The sequence below is a fragment of the Colossoma macropomum genome, unplaced genomic scaffold (assembly GCF_904425465.1).
Source record: "Colossoma macropomum unplaced genomic scaffold, Colossoma_macropomum, whole genome shotgun sequence".
In the NCBI taxonomy this organism is placed as follows: Eukaryota; Metazoa; Chordata; class Actinopteri; order Characiformes; family Serrasalmidae; genus Colossoma; species Colossoma macropomum.
Genome location: NW_023494786.1, coordinates 34,194,203 through 34,205,421, shown reverse-complemented (window position 1 = coordinate 34,205,421; position 11,219 = coordinate 34,194,203). Strand labels below are relative to the sequence as shown.

Genomic DNA, 11,219 nt, shown 5'->3' with positions numbered 1-11,219 from the left:
AAGTCTTCTGAGTTTATATGGAATGTTGATGATGGAAAATAGTGGAAAATCTGAAATAATCAGTTTTCTTTGGGGACTATTTTGCCTCACAGCGCCCTGCATGTATCCCTCCACCATGAATGGAGTTTAAGTTCTCTAAACTATCATAAAACAGTGTCTCAGTCATCAGGCAGTGAATTCATAACCATTTCATGTAGTAACTTTCTGTGAGGGAGCTTTTAGAGGTGGACGTCTGGTTCCTATCACCACCACTGTGAACAATCCTTACTTCTTACTGGAGCGTTTCACACCAAGCCACTCTGAATGACTCTGTTTACATCTTAACCGTTTAATTATGCAAAGAATTTTGAAAAAAATGGTGGAATTCCTCTTTAATATTCTTCCCATTGACACAAAAGTATTTCACATTTAGAATTAAAAGCAAATACTGGTAAGACCTGTTAGTGTTCACAGCCCAAAAAGCGTAACTAAGAGCTAAAAGAGCGCAGCACAGTGCACAAATCACAAAATTACACTCATTAAAAAAACTCCTTCAGTCTGAGTCCCCTGATGGCAGCAGGTTTTTTTAATCACTGTCCAGCCTGTGTTACGTAACTCTGTCCGAGTTCGGATGATCCTGAGGCCTGGATATCGGCTCAAGCGGACAGCAAAAATCCATATAGTGACCGGAGGGCCTCCAGTAAGCTCAGAGAGAGGAGATGAAGCACTGAGGAGAGTGAGAGTGAGGGAGAGGATGGATTTGACTGAGTGGAATAAGATGCTTATGCTCCTCTGGGCAGCTGTACAGTAATCCTCTGGCCTACACGTGCGCGCTCTTGGCGTGGTTGGTGGAGGAGGGGCTGGTGGGGTTGCTCTGGCCGTGTTTGGAGTAGTAGAATCGGCCGCTGTCCGCGTACGGCGCCGGAGACTCCAGGGAACAGCAGACGATCATGCAGCCGCTCAGCAGAGAGAACGCAGCTCCCACCCAGCCGGCGTACAGGGAGAAGCCGAACGACATCAGGGGCTGCTCCTGGTGGGCTCCAATGGGGAACCACACGGTGGATATGATCCCACACAGAGCTGAGGAGACACACAGACACAGAAAGAGTCAGTGAAGGTTTCTTTTTAAAGTAATATATGTTGAAAAAATATATATTGTCGCTGTAACCTCCATTTTTGTCGATTTTTATTTTTAACATAATTTGAAAAAGCCAGATGCTCTTTATGTTGGGTCAAAATTCTGTGCAGACTGGACCAACAGAAATGGTCCAAAATTACTTGGAAAAAATTATTTCTCCATTAACTTCCATTAAAAGTCGAGAGCATTTTTCCTTCTCCTGTAAAGTCGCCTTTTTGGAGATATGAGGTTTGTTCTGACAGCAGTGATCTAGTTTTTTCCTTACCTACAGAAGAACTAAAGGGACATGGATCACATGACGTTATTTTCATTTGTTTTCTCGAGATCTTGAGTTATTTATATCAACATAACATAATGAATGGCGTTTTCTCAAGATCTTAAGATGTTTATGTCACTATTCAGACATAAGGTTTCACTTTGTTTAGATAGTCCACTATAGTCCCCTTAGATTATCTACAGATGTTCAAATTGTTAACAAACTATCTGTTGAAACTCTCTGTGGTGGGGTTAGGGTTAGGATTTGGACCAGGGTTAGGTCTAAGACCAGGGTTAGGTTTAGGTTTTGGGTTGAGGTTAAGGTTAAGGTTAGGGTTACTGTCCAAATAAAGTGTTACTGGACATAAATGTTATCTCGATAAAACAGTTGTGATGATGATATAAATAACTTGAGATCTAAAAAAACACCCTATATAAAACCTTTTTGAAACGGGTTCTATGTGGCACCAAAAAGGGCTCTGCTATTGTTACTATGTCAAGCTTGTATACAATAGCAGAACCCTTTTCAGTGCTATATAGAACCCTATACAACACATTTACCTATAATCCATTTCACAATGCAAAGAACTATTTGAGCATGCAAATTGTTCTTAGAGTGTTGTATATAGAACCATTGTCTGTACTAAAGAACCTCTAAAGAACCATCTTTTGAGAGTGTAGTTCTGAAAAGGTTCACACTGAATTGGTAAAGGTCCCAGGAGCTCTAGCGGTGAGGAGTCCCGGGTCTGTCCAGGCCAGCGTTTCCCTTCCTGGAGCACCTGGCTGACTCTGATGAGCTGAGCTGAGAGTTAGATTTGGGAAAAGCTGAAAGTGCTGATGTTTCGATGTGGAAGTGCTCCTGTCGCTGCAGTCAGTGCTGAGCATATTAGCGCAGTACATGTACTGTAAGCATAAAGAAGAAAAACAATAACACTACCCTGATTGTATTGGCTCGGAATGCGTCAGCCACCCCCCCACCCCCAACTCGCCCCAAAGGAAGTGTGGGTGAGGTAGGAACGTTTCAAGGCTAATTAAAACTAAACGGTGAGAGACGAGTCCAGAGGGAGGAAGAGGACGGAGCTCAGTGAGTCACAGCGAAATCAACATCTGTTTTCTAGGAACTGTGACGTGATGCAGAGACGTGATGGGAAGCCAACACTTCATGTACAGAAAATGTACATAAAAAAACCCAAAAATGATAAAATAAGATTAAAAATTCACTTTTTATGGCTTGAAAAGGCCTCATTGTATGATGACTGTAAACAAAAGAACAAAAGACTACAGCCAACAGGATTAAAAAGAGCCAAAACAGGGTTTTCCATTCTGTTGTCCACAGTCAGGATACAATTTCATTTTCTAAAACAAGACGTTTTGAGCCTCTATCCATAGGGAGAAATTAATTTTTATACTTTTTAAACCTCTGTAGATGGCCAGAACGTAATGTTCTACTGTTTGGACTCCTATTCATAAGGGAACATTAAGTTTTGTGATTTTTTTTCTTTAAACTTTATCCAGCAGGACAAATTATATTTTGTAATTTTTGAAAATAAGAAGAATTTTTTTTAACTTTTTTTTTTTTTATAACATCCCCATACATAGAGGAAAATACATTTTCTACTTTTCAACTAGATATTAATAGCAGAAAATTATTTTTTGTATGTTTAAGGCCCTATACATATAGACAGATTATATTTTCTAATTTTTATATTGACATGTTAAATTGACTACTATATAGGTGCACTTTGTAGTTCTACAGTTACAGACTGTAGTCCATCTGTTTCTCTGATACTTTGTTAGCCCCCTTTTACCCTGTTCTTCAGTGGTCAGGACCCCCATGGACCCTCACAGAGCAGGTACTGTTTGAGTGGTGGGTCATTCTCAGCACTGCAGTAACACTGACGTGGTGGTGGTGTGTTAGTGTGTGTTGTGCTGGTCTGAGTGGATCAGACACAGCAGTGCTGCTGGAGTTGTGTACCTATATAGTAAGTGGAGCTGATAAAATGGACAATGAGTGTAGAAACATACATACATAGAAACGTGTATATATATATATATATATTGGGGAAAATACTGGTTCTACTTGTTATAATTAAATTACATTGTTGATTCTCTACTCATGGGTGGAAATAATTATATGTAATCAACGTTGTGTTTTGTGTCTTTACTGTTCGACCCCCTTTCCACAGGGGGCACTCTTTTTGTGTGTTTTTTTTTTAACTCCTATCCATTAAGCACCTTCATTAGCTGTCAGATCACCCCTCTGTTATCACTCTTTGGATGTTTTTGATGATGAAGCAGATACAGAAGTGGTCCTGCGTACCCACTATGAGAGTCAGAGCTCCTCCCAGCAGGGCCTGCTTGTTTTTGGCGCTCTGTCCTTCACCCCCGAGGTTCACACACGGCATGGACACCAGCAGCAGCGCGGCAGCAGGTAAACCCAGCATGGAGGCCGTTATCATCAGAGCCCGCGACGTCTGGATATACGCTACAAAAACATTATTAAAAAAGTTATTAAGGTTATTTACACCTCACAGTCCTGCATGTTTCAGTGTTTTCCTGAATTATGAATTATTGCCCATTCATACTCTGAATTAAGGCAATATGGAAAAAAGTATAACATGACAATGTTTATAGTTATCTTCATGATACATGATATACATCACTATATATCGTTTTTCTGAAGTTTGTAAACGAATTGAAACAGAGAAAATACAACAGAGCCACATCTAAAAAAGGCTGAAAAACAATATATATTAGATTTTTGCAAAAAAAAGTGTCCATATAAAAAAAAACTTTATCTAAATAAAAGAATTTGCATCAGTATGTAAATATGTAAAATTGTGTAAATATGGATAAAATAAATATAAATTATGTAAACATGGATAAAATATCCATATATGTAAACTAAACTGCACTAACAGCAAAACAGCCCATTTTAAATGTTGTGATGTCACAAAATCCAACACATCCACACTGAAGTTATGAGGAATATTTCATCCCACAGTGCTTTGTTGAAAAAAGAAGTATACAAGGCAGCCAATCAGGACAGAGCTCATTTAAATATATCAGTCTTAAAGGCACAGTAACAAAAAGAGCTGTTGAAATGTGATAAAGAGAGGCTGAAAATTTAGACACGTAAAAATGAATTATGACTGTTTTTGGTACATAAAACCACACAAATTCTTATTCCACTGCCGGATTATTTCATGAAATGAGCAAAATTACTAAAACGTACAAATGTGTAAAAATAACTTTTTCTTATAAGAATGTCTTTAGATTTCATACACAGCAAAGATATGTTGTCTGTCTAGGCAATCTATCAAATGTTCCTCATTATAAGACTGTTATATAGACATTATAAGACAATATTATAAGAATATTCAACTTCTGCATGTTTTACACATCAAGTGAGTTTATTTATTTTATTGAGTTTATTGTATTGGTAGATCATTTTGCTTGTTTCCAGACATAATGCTTGAAACAAGTGCCAATATGACACAGTTTATCGATAAAATGACTTAAAACACTCTCAAAATAAGAAATATTAGATATATTGATGAGATTTAAGATGATTTTACTTTCCAAGATACCATTTTTTGTAGTTCAGTGGAACAACAGGAAAGTTTATTGCTGAGATTTCACCACTACAGAGTGGCTAACACAGTATACAGCACTATTTCCCTAAGAGGGAGGAGTTAACTGACCACAGTTATTGTTTATACAACCTGTTATGATGTGCAGTGAGATTGTAGAGCACTGGACGTTCTGGACATTTGGGGGTCGGGGTGGGGACAGCTTGCATTATACATTTTGTCCCAGATACATTGCTATAGAGGATAACCACCATCAGTCGTAGCTAAAGTGTTATGACTGGCTTTTACACGGTAAAACTTTCATGCAGCTTTGGTTGTTTGAAACCTACATGTTTTGAAACCTTGTTTGAAAACTAAATTGCACTTAATTTGCATAATATGAAGCATCCTGCAACTCACTTGAAACTCATGCAAAGTTGCGTCACAATTTATCTTGCATCTTGCAATTCAAAGCAATTCAAAAACAGTTAAAAAAAAAAAGTTGCACGCAACATATTCAGTTACTCCACTAGAATTAGCTCGTAGTTTTGATTCACTGCATCGTTCTCGATTTCGAGTAATCTGCAAGGTGTTATTTACATGTTTGCATTATTTTGCTAAATATTGTCATAAATGTCAGTAGCTGTTACGATTATAGCCTACTCGATAACTTGCTGTCCAAGATATCTATTCTGACCTAGAAGAATTGCAAGCTCATCGAAGAGCATCTCACTCTCCTGTTCTGTAATAATTCACATTGTTTTGATTCCAAATTAATCTGAGCTCTGTGTAAAATTGGGTGGAGAGGAGAAAATGAACCTAACATCTATGTAGATCATGATAGCACAAAAAAAGACATCTGCACAAACAGCTGTTAGCATTAGCTGGCTAGTTAACACAGCTGGTTACAGAAACATTAGCTTGCACAAACTCACGTTTGTTGTCGTGGCTCAAGAAACTGACAATGGAAACAGCGTTCAACATAATTACAGGACACATTATCATTGCTGTGATTAGCTGTTTTGTGAAACTTGTTTCACACAGTTTAAATGCTTGCCACTGTTGCGAGTTTCAAGTGAGTTGCAGGACATTTATAGGCCATTACAGTGCATTTGTTGTGGCTGATTTTCAAGTAAGTTGCAGTAAAGTTTCAAGTGAATTGCACGGCATTTTTGTGGTGGTGCAGGAAATTTGTTGCGCCTGGGTTTCTAGTGAGTTGCAGGATATTTACTTTGCATTATGCAGCTCTAATGCAATTTAGTTTCATTCACAACTAAAGTTGCATGAAAATGTCACCTTGTAAAGCCAGACTAAGGAGAGCTTTGCAGTCTCTTTTATGTATTTAAGATGATAAAAAGGCACAAGAAAACAAAATAACACCCCCAACACCCGTAGGCACACCGCTGGGCCATGCTTTCAGACACAGCAAATCAGGAAACATGTTAACTAGCAGGTGTTGGAGCAGAAAATACTCAAATATGCATGCTGGGATTCATCCAGGACACATTACAGGGAGCCACTGCTACAGTCAATAAGATACTCATCCTAAACCGATGTTTACTGATCCAGTCCTCGAGACCTTCGAACAAGAAGGTGGCGAATAAGAAGCCAACTTCAGCTCTGTCTGTCTTATTTTATAATTATAATTTTTATTTATGTGTATATGTATTAAGATTAGAAGTGATTCACACATTCATGGATTTGCTGATGTGTCTGATTATGTTTCTCGCGCTAAACTCGGGTTTTTAACGTCAGGTGCAGATTGAATACCTTCCTGCTGGTCCGGACAGCTAATTATCACGATCAGTTATTAAAGTAATAAAAGATACCGAGAGCAGATCCGTGTAGCCCAGATTAATCTGTGTCTGAGGATTAGAACTAAACAGATTTGTTGAAAATCAGTTGAGCAGTAAGGAAGTTGTGGCTGATTTAATCCGGAGACTCATCGTCTCTCAATACAAGTGAATCTGTTCACAAGCGGATCTTGACCTCTCCAACATGGCGGACGCTCAGACATATCGCCTCAGATAGAGAACAACAGACAACGCGGCATCCAGGTATGTATTTCTATGACTCCAGCACTCAGTACCTGGTGCAGGTGTGCCGGCAGCTGGGACAGAGCAAAACTGTGGCCTGTATGAGGAGATCATTAGGAAACAATCACTGGGAAAATGTACAGGCCGGCAGTCCTGCACTTTTTATCATGATAGGGAGGCGGGGTCCAAACTTCAAGCGAGGACGAACCCTGGCGAGGAGAAAACCGCAAGTGAGTGAGGGACGGCGCAAATCCCGACCGCTGGTGAAGACGTGAAGTCTGTGTCTGCGGCCAGCGTGGCCTCCCCCAACCGGCCGCTGATGGAGCCCCTACCCAGGCCGCAGCCTTGTTCTCCCACCCTCCCGGCCTGCGCTGGGTCTTTCCCCGGGGGGGATGTCGGCTCAGACCGGGTTCCCAGCCTGAGTTGGGTGGTGGGGGTGTATGGCATGCGCCTGTCCCCCACTCACTGGCGGCTCTCTCCCTGCCGTCCTCGCCGAGGTTCGTCCTCGCTCGGAGTTTGGACCCCGCCCCCCTGCCGGCTCTCGCAGCTGTCATCAGGGTCCGGGGGGCAAGCGCATGCCATTATTATAATATATTTATTATGATAATATCACTGTTCTATAGGAATAGAATCGGCCCTCCATGATCATAATATAGAACTCCCTGTAAAGTGCCCATTCATTCTGAATGTTTTATCCTACACACTTCAAAAAGATGGTTCTGCAAGGGTTCTTTAGTTCTTTAGTTTTCATGCTTAAATGGTTGCCTGCCTGGTAAAGTGGTTCTTTAGTTTAATGGAGAATGTGTTTTATTTGGTTCTATACAGCACCAAAAAGGATTCTTCTGTTGTTGCAACCTTGACATCATAACAATAGCAGAACCCTTTTTGATGCTATATAGAACTGTTCTTTGAGTGTTCATGGTTCTAAACAGGACTATTTTCTTTACTAAAGAGCCATCTTTGTTAAGAGTGTAGAACCAAAAAGGTTCTTTTGTTGTTACAACCTTCATATCATAACAGTAGAAGGACCCTTATTGATGCTATAGAACTATCGTCAAAAAGGTTCTATGTAGACTCATATACAACACCATCAATCCAGAGAACCATTTCACCTTGCAAAGAATGGTGAACCATTTAAGCATGCAAATTGGTCTTTGAGTGTTCATGGTTCTAAAGAGAACCACTGTATTTACTAAAGAACGCTTGAAGAACCATCTTTGTTAAGAGTGTAGCACCAAAAAGGTTCTTCTTTTGTTATAATCTTTACATCGTGACAATAGCAGAACCCTTTTTGATGCAATATGGAACCCTTTACAAAAAGGTTCTATATAGCATCAAATAAATATAATTTACATGATTAAATGATTCTTTGAGTGTTTCACGTTCTATATAGAACTATTCTTTGCTAAAGAACCTTTAAAGAACCATCTTTGTTAAGAGTGTAGCACCAAAAAGGTTCTTCTTTTGTTATAAATATATAGAATATTTTTCAAAAAGGTTCTATATAGAACCATACACAACACATTCGTCATCAATCTGAAGAGCCATTTCACCATGCAAAGAACCATTTAATCATGCAAATGGTTCTTTGAGTGTTAATGGTTCTAAACAGGACAGAACCCTTGAGAACCTTTGTTAAGAGTGTATGACTCTCCACTCTTCTGCTGCTCTACCCCCTCCAGGCTGAGTGAGAGGAGACGTTCTGTGTGTTCTGAGTGCGGGTTCCTCACCGGGCAGCTCGAGGATCTGGTTGAGGGAGATGCAGTGGTACAGCGCCGTGGAGGTCACGCACTCCGCCCACAGCCCTTTGTTCCCCAGCTCGTCCATCTTCTTACAGGTGTTCATGCCGTACTTACAGGTCACCACCCACTCGTTAGTCGCCGTGGCGATGATGAGGCCCACCCAGCCGAGCAGACTGACCAGAAAGCCGGTCAACTGCAGGCACGTATTGGCCATGACCCCTGATGACCGACCCTGACTATAAACGAGGAAAAAATAATAAAAAAGAACCTCTGAAGCTTCAGTTCACTTCAGTAGTGAATTGCTGACTCAGGGCAGGTGAGGCGAGTCTACTGGGACAGCGTTCCGGAGGCAGTGAGGATATTCCGGGCAGTGAAGGTCATGGTGAGCTGCAGCTCCGACTCTGAACCAGCTCCCGATTTCACTCTGAACTCCAGCAAAACCTCACTGTGGCTTTTATAGCTCAGCACCACAGCCCAAACTTTCAGCCAATCAGAGCGCAGGAAACTCTCAGGGATGGGACATTCTTTCTTTTACTCTCTCTCTCTGTCTCTCTCTCTCTCTCTCTCCTGTGCCCCCCACCCACATTCTCTCTTTTACTGTCTCTCTCTCTCTCTCTCTCTCTCCTGTGACCCCCACCCACATTCTTTCTTTTACTCTCTCTCTTTCCTGTGCCCCCTCACCCCCCACACCTTTTTTCTTTTTCTTTTCCTTTTTTCTCTGTTTTTCCTTTTCCTTTCTCTTTCTCTTCATCTCTCTCTCTCTCTCTCTCTCTCTCTCTCTCTCTCTCTCTTTCCACCTCTCTCTCTCTCTCTCTCTCTCACTCTCTTTCTCTCTCTCTCTCTTTTTCTCTTCTCTGTCTCTGTCCTCTCACTTTCTATATTTCCTCTCTCTCTCCTCCCCTCTCTTTCTTTTTCCTATCCCTCTTTTTCCTCTCTCTCTTTCTTTCTTTCCTCTCTCTTTCTTTTTTCCTCTCTTTCTCTCTCTCTCTCTCTCTCTCTCTCTCTTTCAACCCCCCCCTCTCTCTTTCCACCTCTCTCTCTCTCTCTCTCTCTCTCTCTTTGTTTGTTTCCACCTCTTTCTTTCTTTCTTTCTTTCTTTCTTTCTTTCTTTCTTCCTGTCCCTCTCTCTTTCTCTCTTTCCTTTCTGTGCATTGTTTTTGTCAAAACTTGAAAACTTGAAAGTGCAATAAAAAACATAAAATCTGGAAATGAAAACTTTCGTCTCTATAAACGTAAAAATAAGAAGTGAAAAAGTGAAAATCGTCAAATGAAAAATTGACTTTCTGCATCATAAACACACAGCGCAGTCCGGCTGATCCAGAGCGTCCACCCTGTGGTCAGATTATTGTGGTGTGAGCGCCCTCTGGTGGCTGCAATGGGAAAAACACAGCTTTTCCATATAATATCTGAACATGGATCGACTCAGAGTTTCCTCTGAAATGAAGGTGTTAGTAGTGAGTCTGTGCTGCAGTAACAGCCTCTACTCTTCTGGGAAGGCTTTACACTAGATGTTGAACATGGCTGTGAGGATTTGATTGAGCATTAGTGAGGTCAGGTACCGATGTTGGATGGTCAGTTCTGGATCACTCCAGCTCATCCCAAAGGTATTGGATGGAGCTCCATCACTCCAGAGAACACAGTTCCAGTGCTCCACAGCCCAATGCTGGGGGGCTTTATACCCCTCTAGCCCACGCTGGGCATTGGGCATGGAGACCTTAGGCTCATGTGCAGCGTCTTCAGAGCGTCCCATTCTATTGGTCAGTGCTTATACAAGTGGTGCACCACCTGTGTCAGCAGTGAGTACACCTTAAAGGGGAATTCCACCCAGTTTTCTAAACTTCCCCCATTACTCAGTGTGTGAGATGTAAACAGAGTGATTCAGAGTGGTTTGGTGTGAAATGGTTCAGATGTCTTTACAGTGGTGGTGATAGGAACCAGGGGTCGCCATGACTACAACACAAATATAGACATTTTATTTACTATCCAGAACCACCAGTGAACCTACACGAGTCTCCTGGGTTTATATGGAATGTTGATGATGGAAAATAGTGGAAAATCTGAAATAATAAGTTTTCTATGGGGACTATTTTGCCTCACAGCGCCCTGCATGTATCCCTCCACCATGAATGGAGTTTAAGTTCTCTAAACTATCATAAAACAGTGTCTCAGTCATCAGGCAGTGAATTCATAACCATTTCATGTAGTAACTTTCTGTGAGGGAGCTTTTAGAGGTGGACGTCTGGTTCCTATCACCACCACTGTGAACAGTTCTGACTCAGTAAGTTTATCTAGAACAGAGCGTTTCACACCAAACCACTCTGAACGACTCTGTTTACATCTTAACCACTTAATTATTATTTTGAAAAATAGGTTGAATCCTCCTTTAATGGAATGCTTTCAAAAATGCTAACATGTATGAGTCTCTATCATCAGCGAGGCCTGTATTTTCAGTTTTGCAAACATTATAAATGGAATTCAAATGAAATAAAAGAATATT

The 11,219-nt window shown here is 40.9% G+C and overlaps 1 protein-coding gene across 1 annotated transcript; it reads right to left on the bottom strand.

Moving 5' to 3' along the window:
• Positions 1-277: 277 nt before the first annotated feature.
• On the bottom strand, positions 278-9,244 carry cldn11a (claudin 11a). Its single transcript, XM_036565417.1, has 3 exons — positions 8,711-9,244; positions 3,693-3,857; positions 278-1,059 (listed from the first exon to the last, which is right to left on the bottom strand). The coding sequence occupies exons 1-3, from the start codon at positions 8,934-8,936 to the stop codon at positions 800-802; spliced, it is 651 nt and encodes a 216-aa protein (XP_036421310.1). The 5' UTR covers positions 8,937-9,244; the 3' UTR covers positions 278-799.
• Between the last annotated feature and the right edge of the window lie 1,975 nt (positions 9,245-11,219).